This window comes from Stegodyphus dumicola, chromosome 1, assembly GCF_044657685.1.
Source record: "Stegodyphus dumicola isolate Sdum_Otavi_A_Nest chromosome 1, ASM4465768v1".
Lineage (NCBI taxonomy): Eukaryota > Metazoa > Arthropoda > Arachnida > Araneae > Eresidae > Stegodyphus > Stegodyphus dumicola.
In genome coordinates, this window is record NC_140768.1 from 15,644,239 (window position 1) to 15,671,200 (window position 26,962).

The 26,962-nt window shown below is 31.6% G+C and overlaps 1 protein-coding gene across 2 annotated transcripts in view; it reads right to left on the reverse strand.

Annotated features, from left to right (window-relative positions):
- Window positions 1-1,998: 1,998 nt before the first annotated feature.
- The window catches only part of LOC118204422 (C4b-binding protein-like), a 76,080-nt gene continuing 51,116 nt past the window's right edge, over window positions 1,999-26,962 (reverse strand). For both annotated transcript variants that reach the window (XM_085813035.1, XM_085813026.1), the window contains 3 exons: window positions 20,790-20,828; window positions 11,132-11,210; window positions 1,999-3,519 (listed from right to left, as the gene is read on the reverse strand). In XM_085813035.1, coding sequence (XP_085669161.1) covers window positions 3,273-3,519; window positions 11,132-11,210; window positions 20,790-20,828 — 365 coding nt within the window. In that variant the 3' untranslated portion in view covers window positions 1,999-3,272. The remainder of the gene's footprint in view (window positions 3,520-11,131; window positions 11,211-20,789; window positions 20,829-26,962) is intronic.

Consider the following 26,962-nt stretch of genomic DNA (forward strand, 5'->3'; position numbering starts at 1 on the left):
ATTTGCTTATTTAAATAACTTATGCATGCATTTAATTTCTTTTGTAATTTATATCACTTGTAAATTAGATAGACAATGATCAGCAACAATACACATAATACTAATAAATAAATAAAAAAATCAGAATGACTACATTAATTATTGCTATAAATTATTTTTTAATTACAAAATTACGGTTACCTAATTTTGTTCTGAATGGAAGAGAAATATTGGTATTTCTAAGAAGGAATATCGGTATTTCTAAGGAAGCTGCAAACATGCTTATACTCTAAAAACATTAAACATTTACATGCACAACATCCTTCATATCCATTACTGCCAATCCTGAATTTTTCCTCTTATTTTTTGTTTGTTCTTTCTTGTAAAATGTTTCCTTTTCTCAACAATAGCTTACTTCTCTCTCTTTTTTTTTTTTTTTTTTTTTTATCAGTTTCTTACTTTTATACAATTCTTCGCACAGTGAATTTTTTTCCCTTTTAATCCTCTGATCGGCCCGGGTTTTCCCTACGAAAGCACAGGTTTCCCAAAACTATCACGAGAAACAATTATTTTCTTGAATTTAAGGTAACCAACTGACTTTATTCAAAAGGCCGACTTCGGCTAAAAAAATTTTTTTTGGGGGTTATTTAGCATTTTTAAAGGTCACATTCTTAGCTATCAAAAACAAATTTTTTGTTCTTGGTCTGGTAATTAGGAGTGGAGATCTACCAGTTTTTTTGACAGGCAACAAACCGGAAGTTACTGTCTTTCACATCGGAAGCCAAAGTTTAAAGGGCAAATTAAGAATACAATTTTCATATTTTTTTATGTTACTTTTTCATTAAACAATTTGAAGCATTTCAGTGTCCGGAGAACCTGGAAAAGTAATTTTTTATTACGTATTTTCTCATTTTCGTTTGACAATGTGAATAGTTGTGTATATACTATGCCATGACACGTCAATCTGAAAACTTTATATGCGATTTTTTTCATTAATTTTTTTTATGATTTATGTTCAAAGTAACCAATATAACTACAAAAGCTCTTCATAGAATCACTTGCAATTTTGCACAGAGAGTTTGTGCATTATTATACATGTTAAAAAAATAAATTTATAGTATGTATTTCTTAAATTTTGAGTGTTGACTATTTGACCATATATACTAGTGAATCAATATATTCCTATTATTCTACCTCACTCTATCATGAGTATTTATAACATAAAATCAAAAACATGTTTTTACCATCATTATTTTCTTGTCAGTGGTGGGTGATGTTTTTGTTAATTTCGATCTAAAATTTTCAGTTTTTTGCATACATTTCACAAAATAATGAATTTTTATCACTTTTGTAGTGAATAAATAAGTGTGAGTGCAGTCCAATAAAAAATATCATAAATTCAGAAACATAACAAAGAAAAAGGCCCTTCGAACGAGGTCCGTTACCTTAAAGTCAAAATGCTCCGGGTACTTTATACCTGAATTTATGTACTTTTAATGCATATCCTTAATTCCTTAAACATATTTTAAGATAAACGTATATATACGCTCTTATACGTATATATACGCCACAAAAATAATCTAGGCTGTATATATACGGGTTTTGCTGGTCAGAGGGGAGGTAAAGATCATATATGCTCCAAAACCATAACTCCTCAGACATGGAATAGTTTAATTCTTTAGATGGTCAAACAATCGTCAGCACAAGATTCTGATTGAGGATTTTAATCTCAATCTTGGAAAAGAATTTACTTTGAAAAAATTTTAACAAACTATTTTTCTTCAATATCTCCACATTTAGTTTAACATTTTGTTTTGTTACACTCTTACATTTACTTTACAAGAAAGGAATAAGCTATATTTTACATATTTTAATCTTACGGAAAACAAAATCCTTTGCACCAAAAAACAACGAAATGTTCTCATACGTGAAGTAACTTTTATATTTCATTTATTTATTTTGTGTTATACTCTTCCAAAAGAACCAGATGACTGTAATTTTGAGTAATTAATGAGCTCATTCACGAAATGTAAATAAGTTTATTGTTATTATTTATGGCTGATATATGACTTACAAAACTTAATAATGTATTTACACTGGTGTTAAGTTTTCCCTTTACACCGGCGTTTCTCAAACGTTTTTCGAATGGGGATCACTTTTATAAGTTAGAATGATCTGAGTACTACCTTCTTCTTGTACGTTTCGAAAGCAATGTTTTTAAACGTATATTCTATAAGTCTATTTATATTTTTAAAATACAATTAATTAAAATTTATTTTATTTTATGATGGTATTAATCATAATTGAATCGATAGAAGAAATTTTATATTTGTCTTTTATTATTCAAAGCTATTAATGTGTGGATAACATTAATAGCTAAAAATTAAATAACTGCTGGGACTCGCATTATAGATGTGAATGAGCCTCCTAATTCTTACAAAGCTGTTTTATGTTTGGATATATATGTCGATAAAATTAAGTCTCGGCCAGGCCTATTTATGTACTTGGTCTTTATTTGAGTCGGCAGTGAAAACGTTTTCTTTATACAGTTACGTAGAAGCAAACTGAATTACAGTGTTTAAAGCATCATTGCGCAGTTCTCTATATTCCATTTTCGCTGGTTATGTCCAGAATATAACAATTTAACAATGCCTTTTGCTTGGAATTTCGTTAAACATCCTGTGTCGCTGGAGAGTTCAGATAATTGTTCTCTTTCATTCAATAACACTTTGGTTTTTCAAATTTAATTAAAGCTATCAAGAACCTATGAAAATTTCTTATATTTACCCTTTAGGAAATGAGTTTCAAACAGTGACTTCAGAATTTTGATTATGCAATCATATGTCACTGCAGAATCCATTTCCAGTGTAACGGTACTGTTTTCTACTAAATGAGATTCTAAGGCTGGAAATGGCAAAAATTTAGGCTTTATAAACGAATTCACAAACCAAGTTTCATTTCAAACCTTAACTTTCGGATGGGCACTGAGAATAGCTAAGAATTACCTCGTAGACAGACATTTAGTGAATTTACTATTGAGAATACATCTGAAAGATATGCCAGTATACTTATCAACATGTTGTCAGCAAGAAATGATGTGAAATCTTGATAATTTCGATTAAAAATAACAGAACAATTGTGCAAATCTTCGAGAATACCAAGGACAGATCTCGAAGACCACTTCTGGTTCGTAGACTATAGTTTGAGAAACGCTGCCCTACACCAATGTAAAATTATCCTTGATAAAATCACATTATTACCAAGACTAATTATTAAATTTTACAGGAAAAATTTTAAGAGCTATAAAGGGTGGAAGTCTTCAGCGTTCCAAAAGCTATATCCGCGGGCATTTTATTTGTACCAAAACGACTGTCTACTGGAGTCGAGTAGCCTTTGCTTAAGGTTCCTGGAAACACAGGGACTTTTGGAGGGCGGTCGTCAATGACATCATAGTATGTCGTGGAATTGTAATTATCTTCACTTTCTCTTTGGGACTGTCCACTTTCTCCAGGCTTGTACACAACAACAACTTCCTTCGACCTACAAAGAAAGAAATATGTATTAAATTGTTTGCTTTGAATTGCTAACCTAATTATCGATTCTGTTCTATCTCTTACGATTGATCCAAATTCTAGCCGTAAAATCTACCCGATGTGAAATGGAAGTGAAAGACAACACGGATACCATATAAAGAATGGTTAAAAAAAAAGAACTTCACCGATATATGAAACATCAAACAATCGCCTATCCACTCAACCAATCGAAATGAAATTTCATATATTGTTATTTGAAAGTATGCTTTTGAGATTGTGATGATTTCAGATAATAGATCTCCCACGGTTACGGTAACAAGAAAACATTTTGACGCATTTTGGCATAACTCATAGTGATAGACAAAAGGAGTACCAATCACAAAATCCCATACGCAAAGTATTATTGTGAAAAACCTTTAATAAACAGTTTAGGAAGATTTTATCTTCAAAAAGGTGTTCGAACGTATTAACAAGATGAAACTTACAGTGAAATAGTGAGGTGAATTGACAAAACTGTTTTATCAGAAGGAAAGAAATACTGTAGCAAAAGTGCGAGTTTATTAAAGAAATTGTAAGCTAAGACGAGGCTCATGTTCCGTAAAAACGGTACATGATTTGGCAAAACAGTTTGAAGAAGCTGGATGCGCATGTGATAGACAGCAATCCGGACGACCATATGTTCCTGCTGAAGTTGTTGAAGACCTACGCTTTTCAGGCTTTAAATTTGCAAATGCATATTGGCATAATGATTTGTGAGCGTGAGAAGGAATGAGGAATATTTTTACTTTTATATTTTAAATTACGTAACTAAGGATTGTTTACTGAAAAATTAAGAAGGAAACTTAAGCATTCAAAAACAGAAAAGGAATGAATACTGCTTATAGAAGTTAATAGAATTTTAGAATTTGATAATTTAAACAAATTTAATAGAGTTTAATCTTTTTATACTATATTTTTCCTGAAAAATTAGCAGTAAAACTTTATGAAGTAGCTGAATTAATTAATGACCTTTATTATTAAACTGTATAAAAATAAGTTTAAAATTCTATTAACTACTATACCTAGCATTATTTTCAACTCATTTTCAGTTTTTGAATGCTTAAGTATTCTTCTCATTCTTTTCAGCAAACATTTATTAGTTAATTCACTTCTTCTTGCGCTCACTAATCATTATGAGAATATGCGAATTTTTAAAGACTGATTTTTGGATGTTTATTTTTTACTATGATATTTTCGATGTCGATATTTTTAAACTGCGAAGTTTTTGAATCGCTTTATTTTTGATGACGATGTTTTCTATACAATGTTTTAGAATTGCGATGTTTTCTCCCTGTTTCTCCAAGATTTTCGCTTTGCTTTTACCTCGACGTTATCGTCCACGATGCATTTGCCTCGATGTTTTTGGCGGACACCGTAGTAGTTAAGAGCATAGTCACACATCCGAAATGGATTATATAATCGTATCATATAATGTGAAAACTTTGCTGGCATGATCAAATACCTATACAGACTGGTATTGCATAACGTTTTTACTGTGTTCTAGTGACCTGGAACTACGCATACTGTTTCAACATAATATGGAATGTCTTACATGACGCAATGAATACTTTAATCGCATTACGTAATATTACAGAATTAACATTACTTTACGTAATTCCTCTCTCTTGGTTACTTTTATTAAAGAAGAGTCCAAATCTGAAAGGAAAGTTTTACTTAAACTCATTAAAATTCTTGAGGTGGAAATTAAATACATAGCAACGTTACCACAAAAGCAAGCAGAGAGTAGGTGTGATAATTCCATATATTCTATATATTCCAAATACTTTTAGGTGACTGGTGACAGATAAAAAGATAAGCTGGGTTTAGCTCCGCGAAGTTCTTAATTAGGGATATTGGGTAAAGGTACAGAGTCCTTCTTGTTAAGACCATTATGGTTTTTGATGCTAAAGACGTGAAAAATGTGCAATCCCCTCGTCGGGACTCGAAACCTGGAACTCTCGAATAAGCTTCCAATTACGCCACGAAGGCATGCAGGTGACAAGTGATAGCAGGGTCGGACACCCGGACGGCTTTCGAAGACTAATCTAAAGCATAACATGTTTACAACATAAAATACCTAGCGTTGCATTACCTACACGACAGGCGGACATTGCATGGCGACATAACATAGCTCAGTATAGACATGACATGGCATAGCATTTCGACGTGACATAGTATAGAATATAGTCATTGCATAGCGACATAACATATTTACAACATTGCATGGCGACATAACATAGCATAGACATGACATGGCATAGCATTTCGACGTGACATAGTATAGAATATAGTCATTGCATAGCGACATAACATATTTACAACACTGCATGGTGACATAACATAGCTCAGCATAGACATGACATGGCATAGCATTTCGACGTGACATAGTATAGAATATAGTCATTGCATAGAGACATAACATATTTACAACATTGCATGGCGACATAACATAGCTCAGCATAGACATGACATGGCATAGCATTTCAACGTGACATAGTATAGAATATAGTCATTGCATAGCGACATAACATATTTACAACATTAAATACACAACGTAGTGTAACTTACACGACAGGTGGACATAGTATAGCGACATAACATAGTTAAGCACAGATAAGACATAGCGACATAACATAGTTAAGCATAGATAAGACATAGCGACATAACATAGTTAAGCATAGATAAGACATAGCGACATAACATATTGAGGTTACATACTTACAACATACAATTCGCAGTGTGGCATGACCTATGCGGCAGGTGGACGTTGCATGGTGACATATCATAGCGTAGCGTAGACATAACGAAGGCATGCAGAAAAGAGGGAGAAAATACCTTATGTACTTCCCTTTTTAAGAAAGACTGAAGATTAGGGTACCCAATCGCCAAATCCTGGTGGTGGCGAACTACTATCCACCACCTTTTAGTTCGGGCGCCACTGTAGAGTCATTAGCATTTCTGATGCTGGAGACGGAAAAAAGTGTGCAGGGACCTCGCCGGGACTCGAACTCTGGACCTCTTGCATATGCGTCCAGTATGCTTCCAATTACACCACAAAGGCATGCGGAAAGGAGGAATAAAATACTTTATCTCTCTTGTCCACAAACTTAAAACGAATTATTGGTGCAATCATTTCTAACGCATGACTTTTTTTGTCCTTTTTCAAACTGCGCTGCAATAAGTAAGAAGATATGGAATAATACACTTTAGTTCCAATTTCATAGCATTTGCAAATTAATTTTGATGGCCAGGTTTGAACAGAAATATTGTTAGTCCAAAGGGGCAATTTGCCCTGAAGGACTATTAATTTCCTTTTGGCATTTTGAGTTGGTTCACTATAAATGTCGGTTCACTTTTCAAATTGTTGCCACCAAATATTATCGACTTGTGTTATATTTAAAGAAATTAAATAACGAAGAATCTACATAAATATACGTATATTTCTCCCATTGGGATTTCTCGCATTTTTTATTTTTTTAAAATTTTTTATTTAAGAGTATTTTATTTATATTACATTATAAATAAAATACTATACGAATATATTCATACGAATCCGTTGCACAAAAATTTCCCAGAATTACTCCTAAAGTAATTTTAAATTAATCGTTATGACTCAACAAAGCATTATTCTAAAAATTTGATTAATTCTTTGAATTTCAGTAATGTTTTCTAATTCGACTGAAGGAAGTTTGCCTGACGAAACCAGTTAATGACATTCTTTGAAATAAGAATTAATATTTTATTGAATAATTATATAAGAAAGTAAACAAACTTGTGAGCAAAGATATAAAAAAATCTGACCTTTCTTTTGACGAAACAAATAATTCAGTAATCAGATTAAAACACTTTACATTTCTAAAATTATGAGTGTAACAAAACGTTGAAGCATATATAAGAGTAAATTACACATTCCGAATTTTAAGATAAAACGTTTCCTAATCATTTCATGACAATCGAATATTCTGAGTTTGCAGTTATATTACATTTTTGGTGATTAAGCATTAGAATAAGTGTGTATAGAGAAGCAAGTAATATCGCTGCCGACTATTTCAAACAGAAAAGCATTAAAGTTCTACTTTACTTGTTAAATTTAACGAACTTCCTCGGAAACAGCATTTTTCTAGACATCATTGATCCATAAAACTTTGAGCAGTTGGCAGAACGGCTTTTCCGAGAACTCGTTAAGTTTATAGATTACATTCAACAACTCGTTAAGTTTATAGATCCAGAAATATCGTTAAAGATATACTTTTTTTCTTTCGTTGAAAAAATGATAAGATTTCGATTCGTTCTCACCGAGCTGTCTGTAAAGAAAATTAATAATAAAATTTATGTTTTCTGAACTGGAAACCTAAAATAAGAACTCTATTTACTGATATTTTTTATTGTATGGCAACATATATCGCTTGTTCAAAAATCTAAGAAGTCCGAGAATAGTAAAATTTTATTTACATGAATCACAAACCTTCTCTGCATCATCGATTTAATGACTTTTATAACAACAAAAACAACAACGCAAGGGGGAAAAATGAGCATAGTCTTGTTCTCAACGGTTTTGCTAAAATTTTTTGTGATTTCAAAGGACCTTAAAGTGAGTACATGTGATACGATAAAGCACACAACTCGTAAGATTAAGCAAGAAAATCAATTCTAAAGTTCTGAGTAAAATTTAAAAAATTCCCATTTGTTGAGCCGCAAAGAGCTATTAATGTCTTTAGTTTAAATGTTCTTTAAACTTTAGTTTAAATATTCATTTGCCTTCAACAATTTTTTTCTTTTTGTTGTTAATTCTTTTACGTGTGATTTTATTTCGAAAGAAAATTTAATCGTGAAAAATATTTTTACGGAAATAACGTAATAAGGAATATATTATAAAAATGCTGAACAAAAAACGCAATTTTTCATTTACTTTTTCTAATTTGTAATTTTCAGTTAAGATATTTTCATCTGATTTCTGTGTGTTCAATAAAAAAATATTGCCACAGGATGATGATTTTGTCATACAATAAATATTATGTTAACAATTTTTGTATATATGTAAATAATTTTAGCGTAATGGTAGTACTTTTATGTATAATATAACATGAAAATCTAAAGAAGTGTAGCTTTGCCGGAAAAATAAGAATACCTCTATTTAAGTCTATTTAATATTGAGTAAATGGCTCTTTCGTTAAATTGGGGAGATACCACCAAGCTGGCGATGGTTTGGGGGACTAACTTTTGTCCCCTAATTTGACAAGGAATACTTGGTGATATTTTGGTGCAGTCCCTGTATAACTGCAACGGGTAATGTAATTGATCCTATATGTAGTTGTAACCATATCTGACCCTCATATTTCTTCCAGTAATTTCGAGAAATGGAAGGTACTAGAAATCTCTCGGCGGCCGGGTGAAAACCATACGAGACCGAGGAGAGCATTAGTTTCGCAGTAGTAGTTGTTAGTAGAGAGTTCTGTGTGTGTGTTATTATGGGAAAGCCTCGAGGGCTGTCTGCCTAAGGGGAGGATGCCTTCGTGGAGGACTTTCTAAGGGAAACTGGCTCGCATACACGTTACACATGGGGAAAAAACGAAAACGCCCATGCATCCAGCCCGTTCGCGGGATTCGAACCTCGGACCGAACTACCAGTGTTCAACGACTTTACCGCTCAGCCGCTGGTGGGCCCTAGTTAGTAGAGAGTTGAATTCGGAGTATTGAGATTCTGCTAGATAAACGAAACATGTTATGCGTGTTTATATATCTGAAAGAGGACGTCTATTTAAATTTACCACTAGATGCATAAGTGGTAGCGCCTCTATGAAAATGCAACTCAGGTTTGCTTTAAATACGAGCTGTAAAGTTCGTGAGCGTCATTTTATCGTTGAGATTTACATAGTGAGACGTAGTGAGCTGATATTTGTCAAGAATGCCATTAAGAAGACAAAGAAGCCATTATCAACAGCTCAGAATTTGAACGAGGTCGTAAAATGGGCCTACGAGAAGGTGGGTTTTCTTTCCCCCATAATGCAGAAACACTTGGAACGTATCAACAGTGCGTGACTGTTGGCAGCAACGGCCAAGGGAAGATACTGAGTCAAGAAGACCAGGTTCTTGTCGGCCACGTGGCACTACTGACAGGGCAGACCGCCGTGTTCGGCGTACGGCTGTGACGCATCATAAAGCATCTGCAGCAGAAATTCAAGCTGCAGATGGCACCACAGTGACACAACGAACTGTTACAAATCGGTTACTTGAAGGACAGGTTACAGGTTACGGAGGACGGGGACGCCTGGTGTTTAACATAGGTAAACAGGCGTATGTCCCGCGCCCTCCACTATCTAGAAACATCAACTCCCTGGAGCCCCAGGAGGCTGCACCGGGAGTTCATTTGGATCTTAAATAAATTTGTTACATGGCCATAGTAGTTACCCGAGCCAGACGCCTTATAAGGTGCATTCCAACTGACTCCAAACCACCGGCGTTTGCGACATAAGTGGTATCACGCTAGAGCTCACTGGAGGACGGAGTGTAGATTTGTTGTGTTTTATGATGGAAGCCACTTCTGCCTTGATGCCAGTGACGGCTGTTCGTTGGTTAAAAGGAGGTCAATTGAGCACGTGCAATCAACCTGTCTGCTGCCTAGACACGCTGGACATACACGTGAAGTTATGGTCTGGGGAGCAATTTCGTATGATAGCAGAAGCACTCTCGTGGTTATCCCACGCACCTTGACTACAAATTTGTATGTCAGTCTGGTGATTCCACCAGTTCTGCTGCCATTCATGAACAGCATTCAAGGGGATGTTCTCCAATAGAATAACGCGCGCTCTCACACCGTTGCCGTAACCCACATACTCTACATAGCGTCGACATGTTACCTTGGCCCGCTAGATCTCCCGATCTTTCTCCAGTCGAGCACATATTGGACTCCAGAGTCATCCACAATCAGCATTAAAAATTCCTGTATTGACCGACCAAGTACAACAGGCATGGAACTCCTTTGCACAAACTGACATCCGGCACCTGTACGACACAATACATACACATTTGTATGCTTTCATTCAAAATCCTGGCGGCTACACTCGTTATTAATGTACCAGCATTTCTAGAAGAAAACTGCCATTCTATTCGATGTAAGTTATTTCTGAAATAAAAAGAATGAATTTTTCTACAGACTAATAGATCTGATATTAATTACATTTTCTTAATCGTTTATTTTCTTAATAATTCTATATTATTTTTAATAATCTATCCTTATTAATATAAATTTTAAGCATAAAAGACACATCATAGTTCTTTCTATATAAATTAAGTACATCAAAGTGATATATTTTATAATTTGGCTGCATAAGTTTTAACATATGATGTATAATATTTATTAGCTCTTGCATTATTAATGCATTTAAAAAAAGGTGTGACTACATAGTACTCGTACGTTATGTACCTTGGTTGTAAAATGATATTTTTTTATGAACGGGTCATTACAATTTACCTAAAAGTTATTGGACATAAATTACTCTATATTATCCTATCGTCAGCATCAGTAATTATCAGAAATCAGAGATACTCCAGAAATTAAAATTAATTATAAACATTCTCACCGATTTCTTTGGACGCAATATAGAGTTAGTCCTAAGAGGCAAAATATTAGAACGACAAGTACAGTCCCCACGGCAATAGCTGGAAAAAAAAAAAAAAAAAAAAAAAAAAAAAAAAAGGAAATCATTTATTAGCATGTAACAGTAGTAAGATGTTATAAATTATTATTTACTCTAGCTTATTCAATATGAGCTAAATAATTTATCTGAAAATCATACATAAGCAACCAAGAAATGTATTTTAAATAAAACAACCTGAGATGATTTTCCAAATACTTCTAACTAGCAATGAATTTTCTGCAATCTAAATGCAGTCTTTAAATTTAAAATTTACAGCAAGGAAATTTAGGAGATAAATTTCGAATATCATATTTCAACGAAAACATTCATTTTGACCATTATTCCGGAGTCCATCTGGACGATTGAAAGTCTTGAAGTCTGTTTAAACGAAGAGTCTATATTATTTCACTATCCTATGGGTTGTTTATTTTTAATTACCATTAACAATTTTTTTCACAATTTTATGCATATCCACTACTATTGGCCATTGTTAGTAAAGCAATTTTTCCATACCAATCTGACTTTTACTATTTAATACTTTTCAAAAATTTAATATTACTTTAAAAATAACGAATTTGTAAATTGGAATTTAAACTTCAAATTGTAATTCTCTTAATTTAATTTTAAATAATAGAATTTTAATAGGAGTATTCCCCATTAATTATAATTACATATATATATATATATATATATATATATATATATATAAAATTCATAATAATTTATAATAAGAAAAAACTGCACTTTTACGACAACTCTTTTTACTTCCATCACTTAATACTTGAATTTTCAGACATTTGGTTTTAAAATTTTGAAGACAAGTTTGTTAACTTTAATGTACTAGTTTGATCTTTAAATTTCTAATTAACTAAGATTTTTATTTAAGATCATTTTTTTTATTTTCTTTGATTTTGAATAAAATTTTAATTGTTTACTTCTGTTTTTGAATTTCAATGAGAGTGTAGGTGATATGACGTCTAAAGTAAGCATCTCGTACAGATTAATTGTGTTCTTAATGAGAAACTTTAATTTTCAGGTTATTTGCTATTTTGTTTTACAAGATTCTTATGGTTTAACTGGACTAATGTCTTTATTTGGATTAAGTATTAGTTGTACTTATGGTTTGAATCTAGCGAATAATTTGATACTTACTTGGAAGTAAGATGAAACACTCTCTTAATTTAGTTGTTGTTAATTGATGGTAGATTGGTTTATTCCCTTAGTCGATTAATCCTAAGTCGATTAATCTGCGATCAATGACAATAGCTGCTTATTCAATATTTAATATTTACTTTTGGTGTTGGATTTTTGCAATTAAAGATTTTTCTTAGCCGATTTATAAACAAGAGTTTAAATTACAATTTAAAATATTCTAAAGAATTTTTTCTTTCATGGTTTTAAATTTAATTTGTGTTCCTTGGAGATGGTATATGGAAAGATTTCTTATTATAAATTATTATGAATTATTGGTTTATTACTTTGAAGCTTTAGCGCATGTTTTAGGCTTTTTAATTTACTTTTAATTACTTTATTTTGAATATATATATATATAATTACAAAAAAATCTTTTTAAAAAACAGGATATACTCATGTCTAGAATTTTTGCTCATTAAACTGCTGAAAAAATATCAATAAAGATATAAAATAAGAAATTTAGAACCAATTTTTCACAAAGACTAAATATTGAAATTCATAAGTAATAAATTTCAAATATTCCTATTAATGCAATAAAGAATTTAATAAATGTTAAAACCAAAACTCCTCAAACAAGCAATACCCCAATTAAAAAATCACAAAATTTAAAGAAAAAAGAACATAATAGAAGAGGAATTCAATCAACCTCAACGCCATTTCGTGAGGAGGAGGAACATTTGAAACCAATTGAAATCTCTCTCCCTTCCTTGCTTTGTGGAGGGGCCAGAAGTTTCGGGTGAACTATTATAATTAAAATACATTGAAATGGTTCATCGGCCAATTCTGAATACATAAAAGGAAGGATTTTGTTGAAGAGAGATTTCAATTGATTGTAATTTCCTCCTCCTGACGAAGTGGCATGAAGGTTGACTGAATTCCTCTTCTGTTATGTTCTTTTTTTTTTACTTCGTTGTACGAAGTAAAAAGGAAGTATTGTAATCGTGAAAAGTTTCAGGCAGCATATTTCAACGAAAATATCCATTTTGAACATTATCGAATGCAATTTAACGACATTTTTGCGTGATATATGTACGTAGGGACAGAATAAAAGAATCGTTTCCTCCAAAAAAATTATAAAACTGCTTTAAAATTAATTCTGAAGAGAATTTTTCGTGGCGTCTGTAAGAACGTATGTACGTACGTGCGTACGTACGTATGTATCTCGCATAACTCAAAAACGAGTAGCCTTAGAACGTTGAAATTTTGTATATAGGGCTGCTATAACATGTAGATGTGCACCTCGTATTTTGGTTGCAATTGGCCGCACGAAACGTATATAAATATATTTATATATATATCCACTCTGTTACCCGCCTCAGTGATCTCAGTTTCTTTACTCTTATATGTTTGTAAATTGTACATTTTTTGCTTTAAAGTGATTGAATTATGTTATTTTTATATTCCGGTTAAGGTTTTTATGCCTTTAGTAAATCTGTATGCAATATTTTTAGAATTATCAACAATTTTAAAGTTGTTTAAGTGCCGCTAAACCTTTTTTTATGGCGACCGTTGATTGTTTACATTTGAAACAGCAGACTAGTGGATTTGTTGCCAATCTAGAGAAACTTAGCTTCGCAACAACAAAGATAACGCCTTCATTTATTATTGCCAATTAAATCATGCTTAATCCTTTATGGAATTTTTTCGAGGAAATAAATGTTTAAGATTTACTTCGTAATTTTTAATATAGATATTTTGAGTTTTTATGTATTTTTGCCTTCTCGCGAAGTAAGAACTGAATTAATTGAATGAGAAATACTCAATCGTCTGTGAAAAACTGTTTCATTTTTGTTTTATTTGCTTAATTTCTTTTATACATCATTCTAGCTTTATTATAGTATTTGAATAGAACATGTGGCAACGATTAGATAATTCTATTCTTTAAATGATATAAATTTTGCGCATTATGAGTTATATGAACGAAATATAATACTATTAAGTGAATCTAGCGCCAGTGTGTCGCTATGGTAAACAAATACAACAAAGATAACGCCATGAGTGAATTTTAAAGAATGCATTTATTCTATTGTGGTTCATGCGCTGTCGGCGAAGTAGATTTAATTCCATCCAATAAGTTTAAATGAAATGCAAGAAAAAATGCGTATAATTTAATATTCCGTACAAGGAAGTCATGTGGTGTACACAGCAGATTTTTTTTTTAGTTTGATTGACTTTTTGAATTGGGGTAATACTTGTTTGAAGGGTTTTGGTTTTAATATTTGTTAAATTCTTTATTGCATTTATAGGATTATTTGAAATTTATTACTTATGAATTTCAATTTTTGGTCTTTGTGAAAAACTGGTTCCCAATTTCTTACTATATACCCACCCTTTGCCGGCTTAAAAGTCCTTACCCAATCTTTATTTTTTCATTCGTTGGTCGTAGTCATATACTTCTAATTACAGAAGTGTTTTAAATGACGAAAATACTGATGTTTTGGCCATATCACATTAAAAAAATTAATTTCGACAAATAACGAAATCTATCTACATACATAACAACAGTTTATATACGCAGTCTAACTAACAATAACAAGTTTGAAATGCCGTCTGCTCTGAATTAATTCACCTAAATAGATAATTCGCTAAATAAATCATCGGCAAAAGTAACTGAATTTTAAATTAATATAAATTAAAAAAAGTTTAATTTCCAAGTTCAGAGAACATGCTTTCTAATTTTCATTTCTTATCTAATATAGTATGGAAAACTGGAATAAATGAAATCCTTACGTTATGTAACTCTCAGCAACTCCCACTGAAATTCAGTAACCTTTTCAAAATATCGCTTGTTGATTAATGAATATGATTTATCCCATAATTTAACAATTCTTTTGCAAATATGCTTTAAAATATGCCAATGCCTATTTAAATTTCAGAGTAATTTCATAATTGAATTAATTACGAATTCAATCTTCGATGATTATTAATGAAGTGATGTTAAGTCCTTTCGCTTTGACTTTTAATTAATCATTTACTCTGCAAATATTAAATGCTAGAGAAGTTCATTAAAATGAAGTAGCTCTATATAAAGTAATATATTATACATTTAGTAAAATTTATTTGAATCAAACTTTAATAAAATAAATACTATCACATAACATATGAGAGTTATGAGTTTATTAACCATTTATGAGACTACTAGGAAGATGATAAGCAGAGTAAAATTACATTCGTGAATGTGGGGAGTTTTCAGACATTTCGTAAATATTAAATTTTAGATTTTATCATATTTGCTAATTTTTATTATAATTACTAAATTGTTTTCTTACTAAAATAATTTAAAAGTTCTTTTTTAAATTTAAAACATGTTATGAATTTCATGTGAGAAAACAAATAACACATTAAAACTAAAAATATATGCACGTATACAATATTTAAGTGTAAAACATCGTTTACTGAAATAAAAAATTTTAATGTCATACAGTGGCGGATATATTGCCAAAATTTGAATTCTTTAGATAGGAAACCGTCAATGTAAAAAGTTAAAACTATATATGCCAGTTACTTCTGTTAATAGTTTCAAATTTAATATACATGTGATGTATCAGCTTTTGTCCAGAATAAATAGATAGTTGAAGAAATATAGATGTAGTCGTAGCTTAAATTATCAGACGATAAGTTTAAAAACCAGGATCCATTTATTATTATTCAGGAGAAATAGCAGTTACAAAATCAGATATCCAAAATAAAAATAATTACTAATAACTTTTTGTATGAAGTTTACTGCATCGTTGCATTAAAGAAAAAGCCCCGATATTCTTTTGCGAGTCCTTTTATAGCCTCTGGAAAGGCGGAGCTTCCAAGAAATGATGTCAGCCTCGTCAGCCAATCCAGTTCGCTTTAAATATTTCCAAACCATTCTATAACTGTACGTGTAGAAAAGGCGTGAAAAACAACTTGACTACGGGGCTGTGGTTTTAATTCCACGTACTTTCAAATAAGAGAACGTAGCCATTAAAAATGAATTACATACATATTATGAAAGTGTTAATTAAATCCTCTTATACGAAAATTGTGTGCAATCCTTGGACTTGATTTTTTTGAAAAGTTATTAATGCAAAACGAAGATTGCGAATTTTTCACAAATTTAATGATTTAATTCATAATTGCCTCGAAAATTATGTGCTTTCCTCTCGTTAAAATTTTCTAACAACAAGGCATGCAAAAATGTAATTTGGATCGTAAGGCCTGTAATCTTTTCTAACGATAAGGTATGTAATAATCGTTTTGTTACAATTTCATGCTGCTGGCCACAAAAAGGCGCAGCTTTTTTATTTTATGTTTATTCTTTTTTCCTTACCGCTTTGCGGATTTTTTGATTGAGATGTAATGGGAAGGATAGAAAAGTAAGATAAATGTTCTTCTGTAATCAAACGAGCTGCAAATAAAATTTTCCGTGTGAAAAAATGGCAAAGAATTCCAAGTATGTGAATGTCTTCAAGGAAAGGTCGGCAGAAAGGTTGGTTAATCTTTGGATTATGGTAACTTGGCACTTTTTTGGCGAAAATTTGGCGACCAACCCTGATACAGCAACCTGCTAGTTTTGTTTTGGACGCCATTTTGTTTTCACGAAGTAAAGGCACTTTTTTTTTTTTCCAACAATCTGCTAGCCGAATTACGCTTATGCTAGAACTTTTATGGAACAAAAATGCTTAATCATGACGAAGATTAGGTGCGAAATTGGGAGAAAGTGCAGAATCGCAAACTGCTTGCCGCGTTTTTAAGAATTGCACATACACGGTATCATCCATGTACACGTCGACCTATTTTCACTTAAAAAAACATCCCAGAATTGCACAAAAATGGCATTGCGCACACTCTTGACTTTATCCATGTACACTGCTAAAGTCCTACCTAGTAACCTTTATCGCCTTACCAAAATGTCGCCAAACTATCTGTTACCATATTCCAAAGATTAGCGGAAAGGTTTTCTTATCAAATATTATTAGATGAAGGTAACAGAATGAAAATACAAATTAGAAAGACAGATGTAATTAGGTGTAAATTACGAGAAAACAGTAACCATGAGAGTGTAATTATTGAGAATATCCAAATCCATTAATTAACTATTATATTATTATTTAGAAGCGAATTTTTGAGATGACTCATAAGCAAATTTAATTAAGATTTGCCAGTTGCAGCAAATTGCAGAAGTTAACTAGAGTAATTGAGTCTCATTCTTAATTATAACTAAAATAAGCTAATTTGAGTTCTTAGAGGATCAAATTTTCAAACCAATCATTAGATTTAAATAATGTAGGGAAGCAAACACTCGGAATACCGTCACTACGATTTAAGTTACATTCATTATAATTATATCCATTTTACTTGTACGCTTTTATCCATTTTACTTGTGCTGCTTTTGTATTTAATGCTTTTTGATTGAAGGTGCGAAATAAGGGTAGAGAAGATAGAAGAGAGGAGCTAAATAATGGCTGTAAGTAAAATAATAGGACTTGAAATTTCTATGGCTATCAGTTAGCTTATAATCACTGTTCACCTTCATGATTATTATACAGCATCGTATGAAAGGCTATTAATTTTATTACGGGATATTATCAGGAGTCCAAACTAAAACCCACGAAAATTTCACTAGGTAGTATCTAGTGTTAATAAGCGTTAATAAATGGTACTTGTATGATCTATAATAATGTCTACCTTCTCTCATGAATTATTGCGTTCGCATAATTTGACACCAGTCCTCTAATTCTACGTCTAGGGATACTACCTCTAATCTACATCTTTCTAATTCTACGTGCAAATATACCATTCAATTTCATCTTCAAGTATTTATCGTCGCAAACACGCCTATAAATTGCCTTCTGGCATTTTATTCTCAAGTACGCAATGTTAAGGAAATCATCTACCATACATTGACAGCTATGGAGTTATGGAAATATCTATAACCTTTCATGATATTTTAGCTGGATTTGTACTTTTTCTTTCAAATCCGTGGTTTCAGAATCTTTTTTAGGAGAAGGATACAGAAATAGAGCAACATAAGTTTTTTTCCACCTACCCCCCCCTAAAAAAGTTAATTTGCTGCTATAAAATTTTGTTTTTATATTTGATTTTACAGTTATGATTGTTGTTTCTCATTCTTTTGATATGAAATATATGGCTAGATTTGATATGAAATATATGGCTAGATCAGCTCCGTGAGTTGTATTGTGGCCAACATGCAAGGACTGCCCTTATCGTTTGTCTTAAGTATTGGGCATCTCGAATTGTCCAGTCCAGGGTACAGTTCGAATTTGTCCAGCTCTGTCTGAGTTTTGAAGGAGAATCCCCCGTGTTACGGATCCGAGGATTTTGCTCCCTTCCTCTATCATCAAGTTCCTGGAAGAACTTTCGGTTCGACAGATTTTACGTACCATAATGCTGTAGCGATACTCTACATTTACTAAAAACATCCATGCCTTATCAGGGATTTCAACTCCTGCCCCCCAGGGCTATGGAAACCGACATCCCTACCGTCATACAAAAAGAACGGTGCGCATTTAGAGCAAATGCCTCTTTTGTCAAGAAAATATCATTAGCCTACCAGAAAATTGGCTTAAAATATATCCATATTAAATTTAGCATCAGACAAAATTCAGACTTAAACAATTTGTTATATAGGGTGGCCCAGAAGTCACTTTACATTTTGAAAATTAAATAACTTTTTTTCTATTAATATATTTCTTTTTATCTTTTCAGAATTAAAAAATATAATCCCTGGAAATTTTTGGCATGGATAAGTTTACAACAGAACAACGAGTGAAGATAATTGAATTTTACTTTGAAAATGGACGGTCAATTGTTGCAACGCAATATATGCGCCATTTTAATGTTCGACATCCCCCTAGTAGGCCTGCAATAAGGAACTTAGTGACGCGTTTTCAAGGTTCAATTAGTGCAATCTTTAAAACCAGCAGACTTTCAGAAACGAGTAAATTATGCTGTCAGGTTTCAGAGAACTGCAAGAAATGACAATGAGTTTATTCACAAGTTTGATCATGGGAGATGAAGCTCATTTCCATTTGAATGGACATGTGAATAAGCAAAAAATAAAAAAGAATTAATTAAATACAGTCATTTAAGAAAAAGTTATTTAATTTTCAAAATGTAAAGTGACTTCTGGGCCACCCTATACAAAAGCTTAATGCAGAGAATATGGTAAAAGTCCCTTGAAATATATGGGCAAAAGAATTCTGTTTGTATTCAATAAAAATTTGAATGTAAATAATTCTATCGATGGTTCGATTCCCACAGTAGGAGTACGTAAGTCCTGGAAAGAATTACTATAAGTAATGCAAGTTTTGCTGGGTTGATCTTAACTAAAGCTTCAATTATGTTGTAAGGTACAAGGTGAGAAATTTTGAAAATAAACTTTGAAAGCAAAGTGTAGACAGTTTCGTTAAGAATAAATATACCATACTGCCACCACTTAGAAAAACTTTCTTGCACTTTCCATTTCACGAGCAGAGCAGAAAGAACAATAAAAAAGAAAGGCCGAACTAGTCAGCTAATATTGAAGATTTATATTCAGGTAAAACTGATGGTTTATTTGTAATTTTTAATTCAAGTTATAGGCATGATTCAAAAACAATTACGGGCAATATTTCTAATAAACATATCAAACCCATAGGAGTTCCTAGATTTAATGCTAAAAATATGGAATATTCACTAATTAATTTTAAATCATGTTACAAAATGTCTGTTGCTATGCGGCGGTATAATTGTTTGTGTAAATAATTCTGACTTTGGAAACAATACAAAGTAAGGAAATGATGATTATTACACTTTCGCTTTTCTATTTTAGCATATGCATTTACAATTAACGTAATTAATATCCCAAGCACTTAAAGAAACTATGAACTAATTGAATGATATAACCTATTTCCTAGCACAGAATATAATTTTAGATTATTATATTATAAATTTGTATTTTGGTTAATTTATTAATAATAAGTTACTATTTTTTATATCAAAGCATTCTAGATTTCCAATTATAAATTTAACTATTCACAGAAACAAACATTTAAATTATTAAAGATTTAAAGATAATATATTTATTACAAATTATCTTTAAATCCCATATTTATAAATAGTAATAAATTACTATTTTTTATATCATAAAATTTTACAATTCCAATTATAAATTTCACTATTCACAGAAACAAACATTTAAATTTTTAAATGCCCTATTTAATTTTTTAATTACATATTTTAATCTTCGGATGCATTTGGCAATTAAAATTGATCTAGAAAGGAGTAAATACTTAAGCTATTGAAAATTTAAAAGCTTTACGAGTAGATCTAAAATTACAGCATTTTTATTATGATTTTCGAAAATGAAAAGCACCACGATAAAATAGATATTAATATTTTTTAGTCATTTAACTAAACAAAGGAATTTTCTTACCTATTATCTTAAGCGATTTCTTATCATCTTGCTTTTTTTCTAGAAAAAAAAAAAAAAAAAAAAAAAAAAAGAATCAGTTTTGATAAAAATATTAAAAAATTACACTGAAGATGTTACTAAAGTTTCCGAAAAATTTATGAGAGTAAAAATTACAAATGAACATACTGCTTTTAAACAGTACAGTAACAGTTCTGTTTTGAGCAGTACAGTTGTCAGAACATTCTATGTGGAAAAACTAAAAGACCAGTAAGCAATATTTTTAAAACATACGTAATAATATATCATGCAAGAAAGAAACTACAGAATGCCATTAATTACATTTCCCCCTGGTTTAAAGGATGGAAAATTAAAATTAACTCTGAAAAATCAAAAGTGATTTACTTTAAAAAAGGAAATATTCCTCAAGACTTAGAAGAAATTACGATGGACGGACAAATCGTGCCACGCGACCACCAAATAAAATATCTAGGTGTTTATCTCGACCAGACGTTAACTTTCAAATTTCATGTTAATTATATCAAAGCACAACGTGCCTTAATGAGCATATATCCTTTGATGTGCAAACACTCGAAGTTAAATATCAACGCTAAAAGAACACTCTATCTACAGGCAATTCGACCCATAATTCTATATACCGCTCCGGCGTGGGCAGCTACTGCACGTTCAAACCGAGCAAGGCTTCAAAGTTTTCAGAGTAAAACACTCAGATTCCTATCGAACTCTCCCTGTTTCGTTAGGAACACTGTCATCCATAATTCTCTAAAGATTTTAACCATTAGATGCCGAATTAATAAAGATTACATTCAAATTCTACGAAAAATGTGATTCCTCCACTCACGAAGTTATTAAAAACATAGGGAAGTACGACTATCTAATCGAACAGCCGCATAAACGGCCCAGAACTATACATCATAATGTTAGATGGTAGTTCTTGGATATATTTATTATTTTCAACTATTTAATCTAGATTTTGTTTCATCTTTATCATCCCTTTCATCTTATTATGGACTTTGCCCGATACCAAGGCTGCTGACTTTATCATCATTAAATTCGTATATGACGTTATCAGGTTCAGTGTTCCGCCTTACTTGCTTAGGGAACATTCAAGAACCTGACTCGGAACAGGGAGCTTACTAAAACTATGTTCAATAAATGTGGGAAGTAGACAAGATACACAGAAAGGGTATACGAAACCCTTTATTTTTCACTCTTTAGAATGATTTCCGGACTTCGGAATACAGAGACCAACCACTTGTGGTCTGAACGTAAGCATATAAAAATATTAACTAAACTCTAACTTAACTTTGGAGTAACAAACAAGTCCTTCGAGAAGATTGGCCGTATATTAACAGGGAGTCGTATGTAGTACAGAGAACTGTTAACACTATGATACGTTTAAAATTATCAAGAGGATTAAACCTCTGGCCTGGAAGGCAACCAGCAACCGAGTAAAAACTGCTAAGGCAAGCGGCCTGCTTCTACTAACTCCTTCCTCTCTCTTGCTTGGCAAAAAGCCACAACTTAAGTACTTGGCGTTCGCCAGACAAATTTGCATAAATAAGTTAAAGCTTTTAATTCTGGCCGGAAGTAGAAAATAAGAAGTGATAGTAAAGATTTAAAATAAAATAAACGTTAGTAAAACTTAAGATCCTTACAACGTGACAGTCTACTTCCCTATGAGTATTAAGATATAGGTACTTCCGCCTCAGACGAAAGCAGAAAAATTTCTGGGACTTGTATATATTTTTTTCCATTCTTACTGCACGATACTGTGTCAAATCTACGATAATGTGTAAAAGATATGCCGTTGCGAAAAGATATGCCGAAATTATTAGTTGTTATTATTGCTTATCCAACGAAGACTTCCTCTGTGGCCGATATATGGCGTCACCCTGATCAAGTTCTTCACCACTGAAGACTTTTTGCACTTTTATTACAAGTGCACAGGACTTTTACTTTTTTATGGAATTTTACGAACTTTTACAGGTCCTTAGGGGATTGATAAACATGTAGTAGTAAGGACCTTTGGGTCGAACACCATTTAACGAATGATGATCTCCGATCTCCGACGTAATAATTACACAGTCATAGTTACAGCAGCAGAGGAACAATTTGCTGCCAATTTCTAGCCTAAATTGATTATCAGATTTGAGTTAATACGACGAATCCTGATTCTTGTTGCCTTATCATCTCAAATAATAATTATCAGATATTACGAGAAAGCCTTGGATTTTTCTTTAGTTATTTTCAGAGCAGACAGAAAGACAAGAGATAAGAGTAACACTTAAATTTCAAGAATAAACTTAATTAGTTGTCTTTGTTTAACCTTCCATGAACCCAGATTTTATCATCTTCACAAACAAACAGCAATTGTTACAGTTTCGTTTTGCTGGCCACAAGATAAAAATTTTCGTGTGATAAAATGGCAAATAATTTCAAGTGTCCTGTGAATTTCTTCAAGGAAAGGTAAGCAGATTTTCTTATCAAATATTGTTCAGTGTTGAAGGCAAAAGTAAGGAGAAACAAATTATAAACGCATACAATAAGCAAAAGGAGTCAGGCACAAGCAAAAACGAAACTAAACTAAAAAACCAAAAGCAAAATGTAATTTTGTAGAATAACGAAGCAAATTTAGCCACAGCTAATTATTGAGTTTCTAAACTAGAGTATTTAAAGAAATAACACCCCAAAATCTAACTTTTACCTATCAGCTGGCCTCTGACAGTAAAAATTCACATTCTCCGCTCCAACAAATACAAAAATCACACACAAAGTTGTTACAGATTTTTTCACTAAACCAAAGCCTTCCTCGTTATTTAAACTTAAAATAAGTTTTGTTCTGGCGAAGGCTGATGGAAGAAACAGAAGGTACGGAAAGAACTAAGATAAAAAATGTGTTAACTGAAATGAAACCTCATATTTATATACCTATTTTTTAATATTTTTTCTTAAAAAATAAGCTGATAAGATTCGTAGAAATTCTCTTAGATACAAAGAATGAAAAACAGATCTTATAAACACTATTCTCTGCTTTGATTTAAAGCCGGATGGAAATGATGTGGGGTTATTCGAACATATTTCCTTCTGTGAATCTACAGCTTTTTTCTTTTACTGTTCATAAAACCTGTATTGAGAAAAATATGATTTAGTCTTTCGACTGTCTTTCGTCGTTTTGTAAGAATTCTGGGAAATAAACCTTGAGAAAAATTTCTTTGTGATGCCAAAAACATCGCAAAAATAAATTGTTGGAATTTTTCTGTCCACATCTGCAAATAAGATATTCTCTGAACATCACAAATATAAGCAAAATACGAGAAAAGCTATATTTGGAGGAAACTGAATTGAAGAAACCAGGATAAATTCCTTTTCCGTTTGAAGATTCGAAAATCTTCTTCTTTAGTAATTATTTTTATATATTTTGAAAAAATGCAGTTTTTTTTTGCCTTGGAATATCTGAATTCTCCATATTCATTTCTTATATACATCTTCAAGTTCCTACCTAAAATATTTATTATTATGAAAAGCAGAATATAGAAATTTCCCAGAAAAGGATTTTAGTAAGCTTAAGTTAAATGTGTTGCTTCAAAATTCTTATTTGACAAATGAAACTTATTTGATGACAAGTTACACCGATTAGAAGTATACCGAAGTCGGTGTATGTAAGTATTTACAATACAAGCTAGTTACTATTAATTCAAAAGTTACTACTTAACACCTCCAGTCTTTAACAATGTAGTAAACATGTTCACGCCCCAAAAAACACAGGAAGGAAAGGTAATTAAATAATTCTTAGTTATAATTAATATGCAGTATTCGCTAATCCCTGTTTCATGTCAGTTAATGCACGCTGTATGGAAAAAAAAAAAAAAGTTTTATATCTCCCGTTCTACTGGGCCGATGGATGACATTCAAATTGCGTTTTTCATGTGTCGAAAGTGCGACTTAGGATATATATTAGATTTATATATAGCATTGTTCTAATATACGTATTTTGACACAAAATCGAACTTTTTCTGAAATGACATGCCAGTTCTTTTTCATATTTCGATTCTACGACTGAAATTATGCTTGGATATTTAATTTTGTAATTTTTGGTGAGAAATTTATGGAGAAATTAAAAAACTAATCTTAGTGCATTTTTTTCAGTTTGCGCCAAGAATAATTCACTGGGCGAATTTCTTAATTTATAGCAACCTATTTTCCTTTCCCTTTTACTTCATTGTCCACGAGCGGGAAAAAAGTCATCGTTCATACTTTCAAATAAATTTTAACAAAGTGTGCAAACCACATTTGGCATTATTATCGCTTATAAGGAATATGTTAAACTTTAAAACGCGCCACAATGTAAATTCACGTATATCGTAGGAAATTTTGAATAAGGAACTCTAATTTTTTGCAGGTATGCTTAAAAATATATCTACTTTAAGTTGAAGGCAAAGCTTTTATGGGTTATAATTCAAAAATGTTTTCGAAAAATTTATAAAAATTTAAAAAAATAAAAAATTACAAAATAAATCATACAAAATAGGCAAATTTTATTTGGAATGAACCTAAAGTTTGAAATATGAAAGAAGAATCAAATAAGTTTAATAAAAACAGAGATAGATATTAATAAATATGTATCAAATTCAATTAACATGGAGGAGCTAAAATTTTGAGAGCTAATTTTTAAAAACTACTCGTCCGGTTTTTTACAAAAACTTTGTAGTTTGGCATAATTTGAGTCGTAGGATCAAAATAATGAAAACAATTGGCAGGTCATTTCAGAAAAAGTCCGATTTGGTGTCAAATACCTATATTGGAACAGTGCCATATATAAATCTAAAGGCCCGTCCACACGAGTACGCTCGAAACGTAGCTGACGAACGCGCTTTTACGTTACCAGCGTAAAAGCGTACAAACGAGTACGCTTGCGAATAGTGCGTTTAACCAATAGAATTATTTTGCGCAAAAATCACGTGACGCCGTAATATAGCGTCAACAGAGCTGTATCTTATTACTTCGCTGTTCTTCTGTATGTTTTGCGGCAAGTTGTCCGAATCAGATGATTTTTTTTATAGCTGAAACTTTACTATTATGTGCAATTATTAAGCAGAGGCAAAACTGCAAAAAATGGCAAGAATGAGTCCGAAAGATTTATTTAGAGCGACCTGTTCAAAGAGTTTTTTTTTTTTTTCTTTTTTAGTGCCTTGTTTGCGAAAGGAATATCTGGAATTATTAAATTCCTACTATTAGTTCACACTCTCCCTATATCCTGTTTAAATTTTCAGTACATAAAATGCTTTTTATTCATCCACTCAAGTTCAAATACAATTTTTTAAACTTGCAGTGAATGACACTTGATGTTAATACAGCTTTTTCACATATTAAATTTTTTTAAATTTTTAATTTAAAAAAATTGTTTTATTTTTATTTATTTATTTATTTATTTTTGCATTTTTAAACCTTTCTTTGTGGACCTAAGTAGGAATTGACTTAATTTTTTTGTTTGTGGGGGGGGGTATATTACTTGTTTTTTAATTCCTTCAGGATGAGTATCGACCAGTTTGACAGACTTGCAGATTCTATATCGTATGAAAATTAGGATTTATAAAATTGGTTTGGAATACAGTATATAAAGAGAATTAAATTACTTAATTCTCTTTATATACACCATCCACCATATAATAAAACCAACTTCATATTTTTTTAACTCGCTCTCCCTTGGTCTTTTGTTTTTCTTTTTATTTATTTTTGAATTTAGAATGAGGTTCAAACTTCGGACAGTTTATGAGAAATTATGTGCATGATAAAATATGCAATAAAGTAAAAATAAAGAGAGAATTTATAGATGATATATGATAAAGAGATGCAGATATATTTTTACATAAGGATTTCTATTTGCATTGCACATTCTTAAACTAAATTAAAAACAATAATAATAATGTATAAAATAAGAAATGAAAACAATAATAATAGGTAAAATAAGAATATAATGATTCATGATTAAATATAAGAAACACGTTTCAAAATGAGAAAAGCTAACTGAATTATACCGTCTACGGCTGAGTTCGAACTTGCCACCTTTCCATTCCTCCGCTACCAAAGCAGAGCGCTGACCACTCAGCTATCTGTGATAGCAGTACTTGTGAAAAATAATGTAACAAGTAGAAGTCGCTGCAAAGGTAATTTAA